At 32.5% G+C, this 21,415-nt stretch overlaps 1 protein-coding gene across 3 annotated transcripts in view; it reads left to right on the forward strand.

Moving 5' to 3' along the window:
• The window catches only part of GLS (glutaminase), a 72,104-nt gene that overhangs the window by 38,648 nt on the left and 12,041 nt on the right, over nucleotides 1–21,415 (forward strand). For 2 of the 3 annotated variants that reach the window (XM_037523722.1, XM_054699947.1), the window contains 5 exons: nucleotides 349–415; nucleotides 972–1,022; nucleotides 3,344–3,520; nucleotides 5,159–5,290; nucleotides 6,827–6,919. In XM_037523722.1, coding sequence (XP_037379619.1) covers nucleotides 349–415; nucleotides 972–1,022; nucleotides 3,344–3,520; nucleotides 5,159–5,290; nucleotides 6,827–6,919 — 520 coding nt within the window. Of the gene's footprint in view, nucleotides 1–348; nucleotides 416–971; nucleotides 1,023–3,343; nucleotides 3,521–5,158; nucleotides 5,291–6,826; nucleotides 6,920–7,958; nucleotides 10,604–21,415 lie in introns of those variants that run through there. The other variant, XM_037523723.2, reaches the window with a different exon arrangement.

Raw genomic sequence — 21,415 nt, forward strand, 5'->3', positions numbered from 1 at the left:
GCCAAAAGACTATAGTTTTGGTTTTTTTTTCTTTTTAGCATATCTCATTGGTAGAATATTTTATAATTTTTAAAATTAGCTTCTTTATTCATAAAATATGAACGAAAACGGACCTAGTATATATTAGAACTTTGATAGCTGAGAAAACTAAGGCTAAAAAAATGATCACTTAAATTACTTGTCCAAGGCCATATATCTAGCCTGTTGACAAAATTGGCAATGGAAACCAGCATTCTTGATTTGTAGGTCAGTTTTCCTTATACTGCATTTTGCTATACAAATTAAACTACAAAATAGTCATACTTTTACAGAAAGTAAGTAAATAGAGCAATTTTTTTCTTCTTCTAGGTTTCAGTCTGAAAGAGAAAGTGGAGATCGAAATTTTGCAATAGGATATTACTTAAAAGAAAAAAAGGTTTTTAAATTTTTGTTTCTATTTCAAATTACTCTTTTTAATAAAATTCATGAAGATGTATGCTAAGAACTCAATGATGGCTTTTAAGCAACTACCTGTTATTATTTAAGGATCTGAAACTTTTGTACAATATTCTAGCTAGTAAATCAATTTGTATTTTTCAGTATTCAAGTATTTGATTAGTTATATTCATGCAAATTCTGCTTTAAGGGCTAGCCCATCTTTTGAAAAAATAAATAGCTGCCAACTGTTGATTACGCTTGATTTTTAAATGTTAAGTGGCTGCTCCATTAACTTGTGTCATGAATTATGAATTAGTATATCATATAATTACCAGCTAAACTAGTATCTAGATAACTAAATATGATATAATTTTGCTTTTATTCTTCATTATTTCATATTTATACCTTTTTCTAGGTTATGTTATTTTGTTCTCATTAAAATGAAACATTTTGTTCCTATCTTTAATTTCCATATATGTTTTGCTTACACATTTTTTTCTGTGTGTCTATGTTTTCAATTGCCTTTCTGTTTTGTTTTGTTTTTTTTCCCCCAGTGTTTTCCAGAAGGCACAGATATGGTTGGTATATTAGACTTCTATTTCCAGGTAATTTTCTCTATTCTTAAATATGAGAATATATGATTTGTGTATATAATTGTGTATGTCATATTATGCAGAATATAGCTATCTCTGAAAACTTGACTAGAGACCAAGAGAAAATATATTTCCTATTGACTTTCTTAAAAAAAAGTCCTCATGAAAGACAAAATTGTATTTCCTAAAACGTCATGCCACAGATTGTAATAGAGATGACTTTTTCCTATAAACACAGTATGTTTATTAAGTTTAATCAAAAATAGTATACAGTTCCAGAAATTGACTTCTTGTAAATGGAACTCGGTTTTCTTGGATTTTAAACTTGAAGAAGTTGCATTTTTATCAGGCAGTTCATATTCTGCATTTTAAAATATCAATTTCTCAGTTTGTTTAGTTTGTTTCTGAGGTGTCACATGGGTTTTCTTCTAGTTGGAGTAGCTCTCCTTATTAAGGAAGTAGGACTTCTCACCTCATCTGCTATAATATAGAACTCATATTTAACATAACCTTCCTGGACACCCCACTCCTCTTTATTCTTACAAATTTAATACCATTGGTACCACTAGTGGGTTGGTAACGTAAAGCTACATAATAGCAAGTGAGTCATTGCTAACTTCTAGTTTACCTTGCACTTGCCTGTCTTTGCTTTTAAAGGCATTTTAATTTCAACCTGTCAGTAACTAGAAAGAGTATGTAAGGAAGATTGTTAATGTAACAGATTTTAATGGAGGGCGAGGTCACAGGTTATTAACTTGCCCAACAGGAAGAACTGTTAATTGGGGGTCCAGACTATTAATGTAAAATCAAAAGTCTAACTTGGCCACATTTTAGCCCTACGATCTAATTTCAGTTACTGTGCCCTATTTCATTATCTGTGGTATATGCTTAGACTAAACTTTTTGCTTTACAGTGAAGATACCATATTTACTTTTATCCAATAGCCTTTATTTTTTCTCTAACTGATATGAATTTCCTCTGTATGGTGAAGATTCTTTTCTTTTGTGTACACATTGAACTTCGGCAATTATAGCATAGGTGCTACTAATCTACTGTGTAATTTCTACACTTCAGGGCAAAAAACAGGAGACAGCCAAGTCTTAACTCTTGTTGAGAAGGACTGCATCTAATTGAATATCCATCAGAATATCAGGAAGCTACCCTTAAATTGGGATTTATCTTATTAGGAATAGCTCACCTAATGATTAACACAATTCTAATTAATATTAAGTACAAATTAGCAAATGATAATTGGAATTTAAATCTTGTTTTAGAAAACTTTCATCATTAGATCAACAATATTATGTTTCTTTTCTGTCAGTACAGTAAGTAGATTCTGTAACTTCTGGAGATGAAAAATAGGAAAGAGGTTTTAATATAAATGAGCATAGGTGAAAGTCTAATTCACTGTAGTTAGTTTTCCTTCTTGCTATTTTTAAAATCCCTTTGTGCCTCTTAAGGATCATGAAGTATGAGTGAGGAAAGTTTGTATGTAAATTGACTACTCAGTCTTCTTCCTGCTTCTTCTGTACTTTCTCCCCAGTTTTGGTTGTTGTCAATGAAAAATAAAGAGTATATTTATTGGTTTTTTATAGGCAAATGGATTTCGGTGTGGTAGACTATTTCCTTTGGTTATATTTAAATGCAAAAATTTCATCCTGCAGTGTATCTGGACTTTGCTTTTTTCATTCATCATAATATGTCCCACACCCATAGTAAAATTCATATAAATATATGAATGTTAATAAAGGTTTTCAAAGGGAACATTTGGCTTAGGCATACAGTATCAAGGCTAGACATCTCCTAGTTCTTTTCTTCCCTTAGTCTTTTTATAAGTTGCCATATGGGGATGCTGAGCTTTGTTATAGGCGAAATGCCAGTCATTTCAGTATTTTTTTCCCCTAAAGTAGCAACTTCTTATGTAGATGTTATCTGTCATGATACTGATGTATGTTGCTTTATCTTAAAAACATATTATGGCTCCTTTTTCCTTATTGAGTTAAAAATAATAATGGGTATTCTACAGGAAACATTCATACTTAAGCAACTTTGAATGTCACATGGAGGCAATCTTGGTGCTTAGGAATTAGCTCAGCCTAGTTCTCCCATTAAAGGATTGAATAACTGGGCAAATCAGAATAAATCTTAAAGGAGCAGGAATTTAATTCAAATTAAAATCTTTGAAATATCAAGTTTTATGACATCATCCTTTGGAAGAAAGATTTCAGAGCTATATGAAATAACAGATAAAACAGATTTTCTTAAAAGTCAACTGTAATACTAAAAATAATGTGAACTTACATTTTCAGAACTCAGTGTTTTCTTCCTTTTAGCTCTGCTCTATTGAAGTAACTTGTGAATCAGCCAGTGTAATGGCTGCAACACTGGCTAACGGTGGTTTCTGCCCAATTACTGGTGAAAGGGTACTGAGCCCTGAAGCAGTTCGAAATACACTGAGTTTGATGCATTCCTGTGGCATGTATGATTTCTCAGGGCAGTTTGCTTTCCATGTAAGTAGTGGTTTAATCTTCATTTTTTCCCTGCAAGAAACTAGTTTGGACTGGTTCTTTAAAAATGCAGTTTGCACTTTGCTTCTAAAGCAGTACATTACTTTTTGAGAGAAAAGCTTGTTTTCAAGGTTAATTTGTTACTGAATTGGTAAATAATAGAGTTAAGCAGCCTACAAGATGTCCTTAAAAACTCGAAGTTTAATTTCTAGAACCTCGTCAATTCTGCTTTTAAGACATTCAAATGTACAAGGTTAGTACAGACTTTAGTTGTTACATTTAGTGTTACAGTTATTATATACCTCAGTAATTCCTTATATAAAGAAAGAGTACATATTTGTGATGTCTTAATACAGCCATAGATACTGTAAAGGCTTAAAGTCTATCAAAGTTAAAACCTAACAGAAATATACTTTAAGGTTTGTTACACATTTACCACGTGTGAAACAGACTTTTACTTCATTCTGCTTATGTGTGGTCACAATACCCTAAAATACTTATTTGAAAGATTTAAAACAGAAATGTAGAACTGAATATTCCTAATCACTCAACTTCAGAAACTAGCAATGTGTGACCAATCTTGTTTCACCTGTATGTACTTTTGCATCCCTCACCCATGTCATAGTTCAGTATATAAATGCCATAGGTCAGTATATATTTAAGGACTCTTTAAAAAAAAAACAACACAATACAATGCCATTACCACATAATAAAATAACTTAAAAAATAAACTTACAAAATGTAATAATATTAACTAAAAAAGTTAATATTCAGGTTATCTGAACTATCTATTGTTTGACAATTTGTTTGACTTGGGGTGCAAATAGGGCCATTTGTTGTGATTGAGTGTGGCTCCCTTTATTTAAAATCTGTAGTTTTCCCCTTGAACGTCCTCTTTTTTTCTTGCTAATTTTGGTTGAAAAAACTGGTCATTTTATCAGTACAGTTTCTCACAGTCTAGATTTAGTTTAGTACATCCATTCCATTGTCCCTCTTGTTTCCTGTAAATTGGTAGATCCTATTCAGGCGATTTGTTTGTTTTGTGCAAGAGCACTTCTCACAAGAGGCACTCAATGCCAGACTGTTAGTAAACCATTAGTGTACACTTCCCAAAAGACATTAGTTTCGTCTTTTATCATAATTGTTAATTTTTACATAATATAAACTTAATTGTTTTGAAGAAGATTAATTTTACTTACCATCTTACCACTATTCCTCAGGCAATTCTCTGACAACGGGCCACTGATAATCTTTTAGGAAGATAGAATTTCTCAGTGTTTTTTAGTTGAAAAAAATTATTTTTGAACTAGTTCATGCTTAAAAATAATACATATCCATTCTAGAACACTTAGAAAGCATTGATGTCAAAAAGAATAAAACGAAAACCTGCAAAGCCTCACAATATAGGTGTAATCCACTTTAACTCCTTAGGATATGTCTTTCAGAATTTCTTTTATATTTAAATACATCCCAATTGTTTTATAATTTCTTCTATATTATAAACATATTACTAATACATTTTTACAGTATTTTTAATGTGAGAATTCTGCATGGATATGCCATATTTTTTAAGCTAATTTCTTTATTAGACATGTTTCTTATTTTAAAATATGAATATATATTTATTAAAATCATTTTCAGGTTGGTCTTCCTGCAAAATCTGGGGTTGCTGGGGGCATTCTTTTAGTTGTCCCCAATGTCATGGGCATGATGTGCTGGTCTCCTCCTCTGGACAAGATGGGCAACAGTGTTAAGGGAATTCACTTTTGTCATGTAAGTACATTTTCTTAATGGAAGTATTGATCGTAAAAGTTGAACTATCCAGTAATTCAGTTTTTTAACTCATTTCCATAGTTTATTGATTATTGGCACTCTGCTGCCTCTCTCCTAGTTATTGGGTAGCTATGGAAGACTCAAAAGAGGAGCTTTAAATTGCTCCACCAGGGTGTCCCCAGTGGCGCAGTGGTTGAGTGCTGGGTTGCGAAGCTGCCCGCAGTCTCTGCAGCGCAGGTTCGATCCCCGGCCACCGGGCGAGGGTCCCACATGGCGCACAGACCTCTCCTGCCTCCCGCTGCTCCCCTCAACAGTGTACTTCCTTGTTCTGTTCCCCGCTCTGGCTCTGGTGAAATCTCTCACCCTCCTGCGCTTCTGACTGTACTCAGTGCTGGTAGAAATAAATAAATCTTTAAAAAAAAAAAAATTTGCTCCACCAGACCCGATATAATCATTCTCACAGAAAGTAATTTGTTTGCTGCTTATATTTTAATTTTTATAGTTGTAATTAGTTTTCAAAAGCTCAGCGAAAGATACTGTACTTGGAGAGGTAAATTAAAAATCAATAGATTGCTTATTATAGCTTATTTTATCTTTAATCTGTTGAATATGCATAAACTACCTTTTAGAGCCTCCCTGGTGGCACAGGCTGTTGAGGGCAGCACTGTGAAGCTGTCCGTAGCCTCTGCAGTGGCGGTTCGATCCCCGCCAGCCTCAGAGCAACCCACATCGTGAGCAGACCTCTCCTGTCTCACCCGCTGCTCCTCTCAGCAGTGTATTTTGTCAGTCTGCCTGTTCTGTTCCACACTCTGTCTCTGGTGTATCCTCTCACCCTCCCGCGCATCTGGCCTCTACTAGCCTGGCTCTTGTATAAATAAAATCTTTTTTTAAAAAATTTTTTTTTTAAATTTAAAAAATTTTTTAAAAAATTAAAAAAAAATAAACTACCTTTTAAAAAAAGTTTTTTTGAGGAACTATGCACTGCAATTTAAAATTGTAACTGTTGATTAGTTCATTTTTTATGTTGTTACCCAAGTCTTGTTTAATATTTCAACTTAGGGTTTTATTTACATTTACTACTTCTTGCAGTCTGCATTAAGTATTGTAATGTTTTCTGCAGACTTTGTCAATTAAAATCTGATTTTCTGTGTTTTATATCTTAAACTAGAGAATGACATTGAATTCTTTATTCACTATAATAGAATGTAGCCAGAATATTTATATTTTTATGGTGTTTTATGGCTATATAATAGAAGAACTTTCTTGTGGTCTGTTATAATACTCATTTTATAGGATATGAAGGTTAAGCAGTCTAAATGGCTGTGTAACTAGTGTTGTCTAAATGTATATCTGTATCTTATCTTGATTTCAGTCCTTTTCTTGGTGTATCATGTTGCTTTAGTTATGTGCAGTGGTGCTTTCCATAAGAAAGTAGTTAAATAGAGTATTAAGGTAACTTGTTCAGATATGAGAAAACAGTAGCCCATGAACAGGCAGTTTCTTAAAGCTGACCTTTTTTTTTTTTTTTTTGGGCAGGATCTTGTTTCTCTGTGCAATTTCCATAATTATGATAATTTGAGACACTTTGCAAAAAAACTTGATCCTCGAAGAGAAGGTGGTGATCAAAGGGTAAGCAGAATTCTTATTTAGATTATTATGTATTATTTTTTTGCGAGAGATGAGATTCACCTTTTTAAATAAAACTAAGTTTAATTGTTAGTGGCCTTGCGTCTTTGCCAATCAAATGAGAGTGAACAAATTGTTGACATTTTCATCCTGGACCAATAGTACATATATATTAAAAACTGTTATTGTTTTCTTAAATTGAAACTAGTTAGCTTAGCAGCAGAGTTACCCCTCCCTCCATTTTTCTAGTATTTTAAGCAAAATTTTTAAGAATTGATTTTATTAAAGTAAGCCACATTAGAATGCACTCCATGCTATCAAGAGAAAGTGTTGTATTTACTTTTAATATTTTTCAGTGACAGTCTTGAAACTTGTTTTTATATGGATGGATATCTAAATAAGAGGGGATATTAGTGAGCGACCTTACATATCATCATCATACATTTTATAGGCTACTATAGATATTCTATAAAAAAGGTTTTTCTCTAAAAAGTACTTAATGCAACATACCTGATTTAATACAGTATTCTACTTTAAAATATAGCCATTTGTTATCACTGGATTTGACTTCATATTACTGAATATTTATACCTTTTTTAGACCTAATACTGAGAGTAAGGACTTAAACTTCAGGAATAATTAATTTTTTGTCTTACATAGTTGTTCACTTGGGCCATGGGACTTGTTTTGTGTTTTAATTACATTCCTTTGCATCCCATATAGAAAATGTTAATTCTAAAAATGACCTAGTTAGACTTGAAGCTAGCATGAGACACTTAGAAGTAGATAATATTCTCAAAGTAAAATTCTAATCTTTAATTCCAATCAAAGTAACTAATAATAATACATGAAAATTATGCAAAGCTTACAATAAAAACTCCCATGGAAAACAACATGAATAACAAGGAGCAGAACATCAGATGGTGGTGGGTGAAAGTGTTAACAGATGTCAATAACATTCATTGAAAAATACCGTTTTATAGCTTGGACCTTTCTTCACTCAAGTGCACTAATAAATTATGTATGTTGCTTGAACAACTAGCATTCCTTTGGACCATTGGACTATGAAAGTCTGCAACAAGAACTTGCTTTAAAAGAGACAGTATGGAAAAAAGTGTCACCTGAGTCAAATGAGGACATCTCTACAACTGTAGTATATAGAATGGAAAGTCTGGGAGAAAAAAGCTAAAGAAATGGTTTCTAGTTTCAGAATGTTCTTCATTTAACCTTTCAGACATCTTTAGCTTTTTTTGCATCAAGCATCTTTAGCTTTTTTGCATACTATAAATATTTATTTGAGTTTTTTTTGTGTTCTCAATTTTGGGTGCTGGAACCATAAAGCTTTTTTTCTTTCAATCTCTGTTAATACATTGAAAAGTGGATTTGTTGGTCTTTTAAAAAGTATTTATAAGTAAATAAAGCAAACTTGCTTTATTTTAAAAAATGCTAAAAGGAAAAATTTCTTTTAAATTTTCCTTAATGTAATTAAAATTTGTAACTATACAGTTAGATAGTTCCAGTTTAGAATAGTAACAGAACTTTGTAATTCCTGGTTCTAAAATCCACACATTTAACTCACCAGTTTTGTTGAATTTTGTTTTTTCTTTTCCAGTTTTAAAACTGACAGTTACATAGTGGCAATAGAAAGTATTTCTATGCTAAATACAAAACTAAAAAAGTCCATATAATGAGTTGCAGATTATTTAATATAGCAGATGATAAAATTAGCTTAAGTTTACATCTTATACCATTTTTAGTGATAGATTGGGCTTAAATTTTAAAATTCATTTAAAATTTTATCAAACACTTTAAAATATAAATTGTGTCTTGCTTTTTTACTTTGCAACTCCTTTGTTCTGTCAGAATTGTTATGTATAGGAGTGTTTTATGTTACTAAACCATTCCAGCCAAAGAATTTCAGATGTAAGATAAATGACATGTTTCACTGTTAAAAAGCTATAATGGTTACTCAGAAGCAGTGACAGTGAGTGTCTTCATGTGAAATGTTTACCTGAACAATTATATTTTGGTATTATCCATGTTACTTTTTCTATGTTATATTTAAGTATGAATGGTGAATTTTGTTTTTTTAGCTTTTAATAATTTTATTATCCTAATAATTTCACAAATGCTAATGAGTCTTACTATACATTATAACATCTTGTAGAGTTTTTTCTATTTGAACTCTTAGAGTACTTAGGAAATGAATGAATTCAGTCTCAAGGTAGTAAGTATGCTACTAAAATATTTGCTAGATCTGGATCCTTTGTTTGGTTATATTGAGAATCAAAACTTGTTTTTAAGAGAAGGTCTGTACGTTCTACACAACCTGATTTCAAATAATTCTCAATATTTAGTTTGTCTTGGCAAAGTGAGTGTAAAGTTTTGTAGGACCTATTCACACTTTTTCCTTCCTCCATATACCTATCCAGTTCTCTCCACATTTCCCCATAGCTTCAAGCTTGGTAGTTTTTGAATTTTATTCATTTTTAAACTTGTAAACTTTGGAGGGGCAGAAATGAGGTATAGAAAGAGAATTTGTTTCATGACACCTATGTGATAGGTTAAAGTCTGTAAAAGTAACTATAGCACAGCAAAAAAGATTTCATTGGGTAATTTCAATACTAGTGCAAATATAGATAATTCTGATCATATGAGTTTGGGAACTTTGATAATAGGAAAAGAAGTTCCCTCCCAAAGGTGTTGGTCACATGCCTTTGGACTAGCTTAAGTATTGAACTCATATGTTCAAATAATTTATGTTTTAAAGGATCTTTACGAAGGATTGTATGTTATTTGAACATTCTTCTAATATACAGATGCATATCCTAATTGGATGCTTCTAGTTTTGCCACTTACCGGAGGGTGGTGTGTTGAAGGCTTTACCTCTGCCACACCCTTGGAACAGTGTTGTTTGTGTTAGTTCCATGAGACTATTTTTGGTTTGAGGAACTGGATACTTTGATAACTTGCATTAAAAATTTATCTTTTCCCCATGCTTTAAATTGTTTCATCTTTCTTCATTTGAAAGTTAGCCCTATTTATAAAATGAAATTTTAAAATTTCATATTGTATCAGTATTTGTATGGATTTTAAAGTTTATGTTAATTTGTGGTGACTATTACTACGTTGGTAAGGCTTCAGTGCATGTTTATCAACCGTACTTAGGGTTTTCTAGACTACTCTGTTTATAGAATCTTGTTAAAAATCAGCATCCAGAAATTTTTGTAGAAAGGTAAAAATGGAAGAGGAAAAATATTGTGAATAGGCCCCCAAACTTTACTTTAAAAAATAAAGAAAAGGAAAATCTTTGCCAGATTTAAGGACATTATTTTTGTTCCTTCAGTATTTTTAATGCCTTTTCAAATAAAGTCCTCAAGTACCCAGTATTGTTGGATTTAATGTTTCCTGCCATTACCAGTTCTTGATATTCAAGCATTTAGAAGTTAGCATGTATTTTTCCTTTTTTTTCATCATTAATATTTCATTTGAAATGCATATCCTCCTGAAATACTTTATTTTTAGCATAAATGTTGTGCATTTTACCTTAGTGTTTGGATTAAAACATTTGTGTTATTTAGCTTTCTTTCATTTGCTTTGTATATTTAATAATGTACCTTTTATTTTGCAGTATGCCTACTTTTTGTATTGTACAATAAATTTATTTTAAGCTGATTTTATTGGTTTTTTTTTATTTTTAATGACAGCAACTCTAGCATTTTAAGTACAACAAATAGTTGGGATTTTGAACTTAGAAAAAATTATGAAAATATTATCAAAATGCCTTTATAAATGAGTCTGCTGTGATGGGAAACTAGACGTACTCTAAAGAGCTTCATTTAATTTTTTTTTTTTTTAAACCCAGTGTAGCATTGGCTTGGTGGGGAGGGGGGGGGCGGGAGACACATTTTCTAGTATTGGTTGTACTAGAAGTATTTGAATAAAGGCTTTTCTCCCAATTTTTCCTTCCTTGACAACTAAAAAAAAAAAAAAAACAAAACTACCCTATCTGCACATTCTTTCTCCTTTATGAGGAAGAATATTACTGATGTTATTCACTATGTAATTGTATGTTTTATCTGTTGTTTAAAGAGTAGGAAAAACATTGTTAAATCTAAAGTATTGTAATATATAACATTAGAAGAGAACTCAGTCTATCATAATAAGGAGTTTCAGTGTCATGGTATATTCATTATGTAACAGTTTATGATCACTTGTGTTTAAAGATATATTTGGGGTGGCTTTTTGAGTTGGTTTTTATGTGAAGTGGATTACTATAATATAGGAATCCACTTAAACTGTTTTTTAAGGAGCTTAACTTTCAGAAGAAACTTAGTATATTTCCAAATAGCATGGTCCAAATTATGAGACTCCATGCATGTAGCACAAATACAGTATTAAAATTGTTTTCATTTGATTAAACCTGCCATTCCTATTCCAGGGAATATATGCCATATATATTGGAAGGCTCAAAAGTATTTAAAGGGGAATACAATTGTCTATGGAAAATTATAATATTCTCTGGAATTTTTTCCCTAAAGTTCTTTTGGAACTATTGAATAAGATGTTTCACTGTCATGGTATATTCATTATGTAACAGTTTATGATCAATTATTTTTAAAGATACATGGGTTGTTTTTGAATTGTTAACCCACTTGAAGTAAATGGAGAGGTAAATGAAAGAGCCTGGTGATGTTGAGCTGATGGTGTAGGATTTCATAGGCACATTATATATGTGGGAAAAAAACACTGTATACTGATACGGTGGTCTGTATTCTGATCATTTATATGTGATGTGGGTATGTGTTACATAAGTGTGTATTTGTGTGTACAGTCATTTCTCAATGACTGGGTTGGGAGGGAGGTGGAACCCCTATTTGTTCAAAATCTGATGATCAAGTTATTTATATAAAATGGCATAGTGTTTATGTAATCTACCCAGATCCTGCTGTATACTTTGTCATCTCTAGATTATTTATAACACCTAATACAGTATAAATGTTGTGTAAGTAGTTGTTGCACTGTATTGTTTAGGGAGTAATGACAAGGAAAAAGTTCGTTCATGTTCAATTATAGAGCAGCCACTGTAGGCCTAATCACATAGTTCATAGCTTTAATGCACAGTAGATTGAATGCAAGGATGTGGAATCTTGTGATACAGAGGGCCTCCTGTATATTTATATCTATGTCTGCATATTTCTGTTCATCCATCCTCTGTTAGTATAGATTTATAACTGGTTCATCAGTCTGCTACTGTTCCAAGTTTGTCATTAAAGAAATTCTTAATTTATCCTGCCCGTAGAATTAATCAAATATAGCGCATTTCGCTTGTTCAATTTAACATTAAAGATTTGTGGTTTCTGTTCACTACCAGCACTGTACACAGTACAAGAGTAACAGTGACCTTCACAAAAGGGAAAGCAAGAACATAAGATTTCATGCAGAATTTGACTTTAAAGCTGTTTCTAAAGTATTTTGTATAGAAGTATTATATTCATCTTAAAAGAAATAATGTACTTTCCAGTGAATACTTGTTACAGTAAGTTTTCTTTATTTCACTGTGCATAACTTTTAGTTTCATCTTAACTAGCAACATAAAAAAATTTGATTTTTTTTCACCTGGATGGCCTTGAAAATACTAGAGTTCATTTTTTTTTTAAAAGTCATGTGATTTCTGCTCAATTTTCTCCACTTTTATATTAGATGTAATGTTAACATTATGTCATAAAACCGAAGCCAGATGTTGGAGATCAAGTTTGTTGTGATGAGTCATATTCCATCCCTCAGATTTTCACTTAATTTGGAATAGACTTTATGTTAGTATGTTCTCTGTCATGGAATTCAAGGGCCAGATTATACTAAATATACACTCAAATATATCAAATTCAAGGAGAGAGGAAGGATTTAGGGTCAAAATAAGGAGGGGGGTGGGAATTTTATGGGGAATATCACCAAAATGAAAATGTATACGTTGTGCAAAAAATGAAAAATGATGTAAGAATTATATAAAATAAAATAAAAAACATCAAATTCAACTACTTCTATTTAAAATTACGACACAGATAGTTTTTCTTTTTTCCTTAAGTATTTACTGAAATACTTTCAATCCTAATACCTTAGAGGATTGAACTCTATCTGGAAGACTTAGTTTTTGTAAGCAAAAATTCTTACCTAAAATAGTTTTAAATTTGTTTTGATATTATGCTTCTGGTAATTATATTTACGTAATGAAAATCTCTGCCCTGTAGTACTACTTGAAGCCCTGAATTAGCATTTTGATTCGTACTCTGTGACCAGCTGAAGCATTTGATTTACTTTTAAAAAAACCATAGTTCAACTTCTCTGGATATATGATGCACTTTCGTTTACCATAAGCTTGTAATTTATTTGAATCACATAATTGAACTTGAAAGTAATCTTAAAAGGTTATCTGGTGTAAACTCCCACTCCACCTAACCTCCTTTTCCAGGATTCTTAGCATCTTGCTTTCTCAATTATCATGTTTACAGTTTTTCCCCTCTTTTTTGATGGTGATTTATATTTTATTGGGTCAAACCTTTTGTTGTTTATTTTTAATAAACATAATTGGTAGTAGATAATATGATTGTAAAGTTGTTTTGCCAACTGTCCCATTAGTATTTATTAAACTACTTGATTGTATTTTTCAGGTAAACAGTTTATAAAGTTCACATCACAGTTTATAAAGATTAATACAGTTAAAAGTGAATGTTGCTATTATATAGTAGTTCTAAAAATAAACATTACCGTGGAACCCTTGAAATAAAGTAAGTGTAGCAGAAGTGTGACTCTAAAAATAAACATTGCATATTAACTTTTAAAAATAAATTCCTTTGGGGTTAGGTTAAATATATAATAAAAGCAGATTTAAATGACCAAAAGATTACTGGAATTCTAAACAGATGCTTCCTACAGAAAGTGTTTTTTTTTTCTTTGCATGTTACTTTTTCCCAGCACACATGTACCATACAAAATTGTCCTTGATTTTATTTTAGATGTGTGGTCTCAGTGACTTCAGAACAGTACTCTTGATATGTCTAATGTTCTAGCATGTTTATTGTCCTGAGTAGCAGTCTTTTTATTTGAGATAGTTATGAGCTTTTTATTCTTTAAGATGAAAATTTATTGCTGTTCTTGAAGTGCATTAATTTTTTAAAGCCTGTTTTCACTGATGTTACAACTTAAATATTGTTACTCTATAAAAATATTGGTTTCTTAATTCTCAGAATTTAAATTTGCTTTGATAGTTTAATGTAGGTGAGAACCTGAACTTTTAGGAGACTGGCTCTTAGTAGAAACTTTGCTTGCTTTCACATTGTACCTATTAAAATTAGAATGATCCTAAAATATTAACATCAATTTTACAAGTATTAATTATATTTGGACCATTTCATTGTAAAGTCCAAATTAAAATCAGGATCTTTAGCCTCTTGTTACTTCTTTAGTTATTTTGTATGTGCCTTTCACAGATCACTAAGGGGCAATTACAAGTTGTCTTTTGTGAGGATAACATAAAACTTAGGTTTTGGTTGTCTTTTAAATTAGATTAATGATATTCATGTCAGTTATTGATCTCTACCCAAGATCTGTTGTTTTCTTATTCAAAATTAAACTTTCAGTTGAAAAATTCAAAGTATATTCATAGAATAGTATTTTTTTATTTTTCACACTTACATAACTCATTTTTGACTGAAAAAGATAATTTTTAAAACTATATAGCCCATGAAATGTATTTTCATTTCCAAATCATAATATTGCTAATATGTTCATATTCAGATCTTTAAGTATTGTTGACATTTTGCCAGTCTAAATTTACATTCTTGCAAAAGTTAAAAAAAAAGGTTAAAACTTAAAGTCCAAACTTACTTTTTTCAATGTAGTAGAATTTATTGTTGGCAACTTATTATTTCACATTCAACTTGGAATACATGTATCTGTTGGTCCAGGTCAACCAGTGCATGAAATTTTTAATTTAAATAAAATGAACTAACAATGTTTCGACTTTGAATTGAAATGAATAAATGTTAACTTACTGCACAGTGACTTTATTGACATCTTTTGATGAAATTACAAGAAAAGTGAGTTTGTTAAAATTATCTGGTAACTAATACAATTAACCCTTTTTAATCATACAATAAAATGTTCATACCTTAATGTCTCTTCTTTTTACCAGAAATTGAAGTTTCAGAGCATGGTTTTGCAAAGGAGAGCTTAACCTTTTCTTTACCTGTTTATGAAGTGTTTTAACTAAAACTATCAGTATTACAACAGAATTCAGAGTATGTGTGACTTTTTTTTTTTTTTTTTTTTTTGCCTAAAGGAGAAAGTTAATTTGCTGTATTTTTTAGCCAAATAATAAAAACTCAAGAAGCCTTCATTTTTATTTTGTCTCAGTTGTATAGTTTTATTTTAAATCCAACCTATATGTCTGTCACAGAATCACGGTATCCTCATTGTTGCTTATCTGGTGTCCCTTTCGTGTGATGGTCTACTTCACATACTAGTCCGTGTACCTTATACTTAGGAGCTCTGGATAGAGCTGCTACTCTGTCCCCATGTTGTGTTGTAGTTTTTGTTTTTCAGAAAGCCTTATTCAGTGCCATTGTGAGGCTTCACTTTTTTTGATAGCTAAGAATTTGGGGTCTTCTGCACAAATCTTAATAGATTCAGACCCTTAATAGACTCACCCAGCCAGTGCTTACAAAGCATCAGTGAGTTGGGTATACTATCTGGTTAGGTAGCCCAGTGTCATATACATGAATTTCTGAGACTTGTTGTCTACTTTAAAAATCCATGTTAAATTTTGTTCTATTTCATAATTCCTGTTGTAATATATTTAAAACATAGAGTGCTTATCAGTTCTATGATTAAAATTTTTCCTGCTCTAGAGTCTGAGTAAAAATGGCTTCAGGAAAATGTACCATTCTCATTCATCCTGACACAGGATAGTAAACCACAAAATTTATTGTACAAATAATCTTAATCACAGGTTTGAAATAACCATACCTGCTTAAAATGGGTAGTGTCTCATCCATGCCTATTACCTGTACCCAAACACCGTGGAAGTCTAGAGTTCCTTTGTCATTCCCTTATCACAGGAAGCTTAGCAGTGTGCAGACTAGAATTAAGTATATAGTAATATGGGCCTAGGCCCAAGTAACTTGGGTTTACTCAAACTACCAGAAGATCCTGTAGTTTTTCTGTAGATTTTCCCCTTTTGCAAGTTCCCTAAGGTCAAGAGCTTTTACGATTTGCACCCAACCAGTTTTGCTTCTAGAGCTTGACCCTTGACCCCTGACTACTATTTCACATTGCAAAATATTGCTAGAGACACTTAGGCCTCCTTGTTAATAAAACTGTTATATCCCATGAAAAGTTAAGGACAGTGATGACTTCAGAATGACCAGGAATTTCATATTAAACAAGATTATGCTATAGTAAACTCATTTTTAACTATGGCTTATATAATGCAGATAGTATTTCCATCCTGTGTTACCAATAGCCTGTGATTTTAATACATGCATGTGTGGTATTCATGTAGGAAGGTAATGTCTTTTACTCAAAATTAGTTGTGATGGTAAAACTTACTAAGGCTTTAGCAGACATGATCACCTATATGTTTACAAGTGTTCTTACTGGGAAAATTAACTCCTATGTTACTGGACTTGGGAGATAAAATGTCAGTTCTAAATCTTACCATTAAAATCATTCCTTAGTTCTCATAAGTGCCTTTCATTAAAAAGCTTGTATATTCCTGTAGTATCAAATATAAATTAGTATGTTGCACTGAAAACTGCTGTTTATTTAAGAGTTAGTTTAGGAGATGCATTTTAAAATCCATTTGTTTGCTACCTCTTAGCTAAACTCTTATTAAACCTTTATAAACCCTTACTCCCTGGAACTTCTTATAGAACTCTAACGGGTTTTCATTAATGTCATTTATATATAGCAGTTTTATGATCTGGAACTTTATTTGAGTGACTGTATCGTGTTAACATCTCCACTTAGAATAAAAAGTTTTTGGAAACCAGCAGAGCTGGAGTGATTGATAAAAAGATGAAATATTATATTCTCATCTAGAGCCATTTACAGTTCTTGAATATGTGTTTGAGCTTAATAAACCACCAAATTATACCATGTATACTGGACTATGAGGAAACACAGTTCGTTAAATTTTAACTAAAAATTAACTTCGACCTATCCCAAAACCGTTACTCTGGCAAGTTGGCCATAAATATACCCACTTCCCAATTAAATCATTCCTTTTCATCCAGTATTGCTTTTATAATAATAAAGCATAAAACTGGTCAAAATTGTTAATTCTTCTTATGAATTTTCTTTCCTGCTTAGTTTGATTAGAAAGTGGCCAGGACTCTCTTAGTTTTTAGGTTTCCATTTCAGTATTCTTGGTTCCTGTTTTAAATAGTTACCATATAAGATTTTTCCTTCTGTAGATGAGGAATTTTGTTTTCATCTTGTGTTTTCCTTATTTCTGGTACTATATGTAATTTCCTTCCAATGTCCAAGGTGAAGCCCACCTATATATAAGTGAAAATGTATAATCTTTACAATTTTTCCTTTCTAGTAAGAGCCAGTTATCCCTCTGTATTTCAGTAGTTTTGTTTAAACGGCATACAAACAGTTCAAGTTATTTAGCCAGTTAAATTTGATGGAGTAGTTCAGATTTTACATAAATTAACCTTGGCATTGTCCTATTTATTATTCAGTCACTAATTATTCATTCAGCCCATATTGTCTGTTATGTGTTGAACTGCAAGGTGCTCAAGAAAAATGCAGTAGTTAATGAAACAAGTGCGCTCCACCTCAGGGTTATTGCAATCTAGGAATGAATGCAAATAATAATAAATTACTAAAAATCAGTGTTCATGAGAATACATGTAGGTCTAGTTCATTTTAACTTGTAAAGGAGGTGAAGTGGTATCTACCACATGGCACCATTTTTATAGATAACAGACCTTTAGACAAGTGCTCATAGTGTGGTTAAATGCACAAAATAAGAATATGCATCTCAGTCTTCAGTGAGGCTTCCGGCAGGAGGGAAATGGATGCAGGGAGAGAGCTTCGCTGTACCTTTAATGTTTCATTTCTCGAACAGTTACTTAAAGCACATATGAAAGTACAAGTGCTAGGAGAGGTATAACCTCATTTTATCTGGATAAAATGGTTGATTTTCCCTGATAAGTGATAATTCAATTTTGAATGAGTTAGAGAGAAAGGCTAGAGTAGGATTAATGGGATAGTTTGCCTTGAACACCCCAGAACTAGAAGGAGCTTATTAACATATTTCAGGCGAAAGAAAGCAAATGTGATGAAGAGTGAGGTAAGGTGAGTTGAGAGCACCCAGGGTGAATCTCAGAGGTAAGACCCCAGTGTGGAGGGTAGGCTTTCTTACAGTTTAATGTGCATCTGAATTCAGAAGTCGTTTTAAAGTGCAGGCTTTTAGGTCTAACCACAAATTGATTTTGAAACCTGCAATTTTGATAACTAAGGTGTTCCTAGTCCTCTGGACACAGTTTGGGCTATTCCAAGTGCAATGGAAAATGAAGGCTTTTAAGAAGGGGAATACCATTGTTAAAAAACTGCGTTGTAGAGCGTGGACTAGAGGGCCACCAAAGTTGAAGTCCTGGGCTCAGGAAGAGAAGTGATGGTAGCTTTGATTAAGGTGGTAGAGGGAGAAAGGTAGATATGAGATGTGTTTAGGAAATAAAATTGGCAGCACGTAATATTTGGTAGGTAACACACATCCCATATAATATACATGGGGTGTTCATTGACAGTAGGTCAGACACACGGGGTTATTTTTCTAACATAAGTGTGGGAGTAACCAATCAGGGCTAGTACCATCAGTAAGGTAAGCTGTTCCACCAACCTTAGTGTACTGGCTTTAAACCTCATGGCTGTTGTCTTATAGCTGCAATATGACTGTTCTAGCTTTAGTCTCACTTATATAGTAAAAAGGTAAGATAAAAGAGTGATGTCAAAGGTAAAAAATTTCCCAGAAACCCATCAGATATTGGCCAGAGTAGCTGCAAGGGAATCTTGGGAAGTATTTTTAGTTGGGCACATTGCAACCTCGCTAATAGCATTCTCTTAGTGGGGACAGGGACAGAGAATGCATTATGAGTAGGCAATTATCAATGTGAGAGCTAGTTCTGATCTACACATCTGTATATATGAAATTGCAGTAGTGATGTTGAGTAAAACATAACAGGTCTGGGACTCGGGAAAAGTCTAACCTGGAGATGCAATTCTGTGAGTGGTCAGCAAAAGCTGTGGAGATGTGTGAGATTGTTCAAGGAGATGGTAGAATAAGAACTCCCAAGGATCTCCTATTTTAAAAGTACAGTAGTGGGGACTCCCACTAGAAATAATGGCTAGTGAGAAGATCCATCATAGCATAGCATCAGAAGTCAAGGAAGGAGAATATTTAAAGAAGTTGAGAGCAATCAGTTGTACCAAAGCAGATGAAAGTTAAGATGAGGAGTTTCACAGATTTCAAGCATTAAGGAAAATGGAGATTGAAGTTTGACTCTTCAGAGACAAAGAAAAGGAGAGCTAAGGATGTATTGTGGGTGGAATAAATACAGGACCCTCGTGTCCGTATGCTCTGCTTTGTAGTAGCAGCAACGTTGATGTGCACAGGGGATGTCCTTTAACACTAAATTGAAACTAATTTCACCTCCATTTCTGCCAAAACCTTGTTTTGTTTCTCAACAAAGAAACTCATCTCTTCTGAGGGCCTTGTTTATAATTGATTTTAAATTTATACAAGACAGTGCAAAGACCCTTTTGATTCCAGTGACCTTGACCCTGATCGTTTGTGGGGGAGAAGTCCTATACAACCATTGGTAATGAATTTCTTCCTGTCATCTTTGTTTTTAGTTTTCTTTGACTCTTTGTTTCATGTACTTGTGTGTGATGTTGTTGCTGATAATTGTAAATAAACAACACTATCTTGTCAGAAATGTGGCATCTTGTCCTCTCTGAACACACTAATGTAATGTTAGCAAATCTTGGAGTTTAACAAATATTTGTGTAAGAGCGGAAGCGAACCAGTCAGATTGTGAATAAGAAACCTTGTCAGTGCAGTACAAATATTTTTGGGTCAGCCACAAGGAAAATGCGCTTTTGTTCTTCAGAGGCATAGCTGCCTGTGCTCTTACTCATTTCTATTTTTCTCCTATTTGCTGCTTACTTCTTAATTAGAAGTGGTGTTTTTCAGACCACACAAAGATACATTGTTAGCTATGTTGGTACTAGGATCTAGAAGAAGGGTTTGCTGGGGTATGAACCCATTGGTATCTTTTAAGACCATTTATTGGCATTTGCCAGAATAATCTGAGCTACTGAGATAAGAAATCGATTCATTTGCTGCCAGTGTTATAGCACTGACACTTGCTCTGGTTCACATTTAACCCAAAACTCACTTTTTTTTAGAAACTTTAAAGAGTGAAGATAATATCTCCCATGTTTTCCCATTTGTGGATTGTAGAATATTTTTTTCTCTTCAATTAAAAAAAATTTTGTTAGTATGTCAATAAGAAAAATCAGTATCTCTGATTTGCCTAAAAATTGTATTTTCTTTTTTCCTGATAGCCCATCACAACAGAATGTAGTCTTCCTATTGTGTTGGTGAGGAACTCTGTCTCCTGTTTTGTTAGGAAATCTCTTGACCCAGTAGAATCTGAGTAGTGGTTGAGAACCCTGACCCTGGCGTCAGGCCCACTGGGCTGAAGCCCTCACTCTGCCACTGTGTTGTTACCTTGCTCAAGTTAGCTGACACATGATACCTTCTGGTTACTCCTTTAAATAATAATAGCAGGAATAATAATACTTTTTAAAGCACAAAGCTCAGACCAGGGAGAGTAGGTGCTTCATTCTAGCTATCTTGTTATAAATCTCTAAGTCTTGTTATAAATCTATAATCCTAATTTTCTATTTCCATGGGTTATCCGATTTCTTTGATACAATTATGACTCGTTAATTTAAGAATAAGTTAAATTATTTCAGAGTAATCTACTTGAGAAATTTTGGAAATAAAGAGCTGAATGCAGTGACAAGCCATCTTGAGCTTGTATTTTGTATGTGAAATTTCTATAAAGTACTTTAAACTGTAACTGATCAGTGTATTCCTCTCTATTAAAATTGACATATGAGAGCCTCACGAATTTGTGTGAAAAACTTGGATATGTGGTCATGAAGTTTCCAAACTAATTCCATAAAAGATTTTCTGCGATCGTCTGATCATGTCAGTTGGGATTAATTTTGTCTATATATAGTATATTAATGGTTGTATATGAACAAGGCATTGAAAACTTAGGAATATATATGGCCTCAAACCTTAAGTACATCTAATCATAAAAGTACTGTAATTTTGTTTTCCACGTCTATACAAATATTAAGTAAGCTCAGTAGTAGGGAAAAAAGGAAATACTGTTCATTATATACACATTCTACAAA

This window comes from Talpa occidentalis, unplaced genomic scaffold (genome assembly GCF_014898055.3).
Source record: "Talpa occidentalis isolate TD23 unplaced genomic scaffold, MPIMG_talOcc4v2.1 talOcc4.3, whole genome shotgun sequence".
Classification (NCBI taxonomy): Eukaryota; Metazoa; Chordata; class Mammalia; order Eulipotyphla; family Talpidae; genus Talpa; species Talpa occidentalis.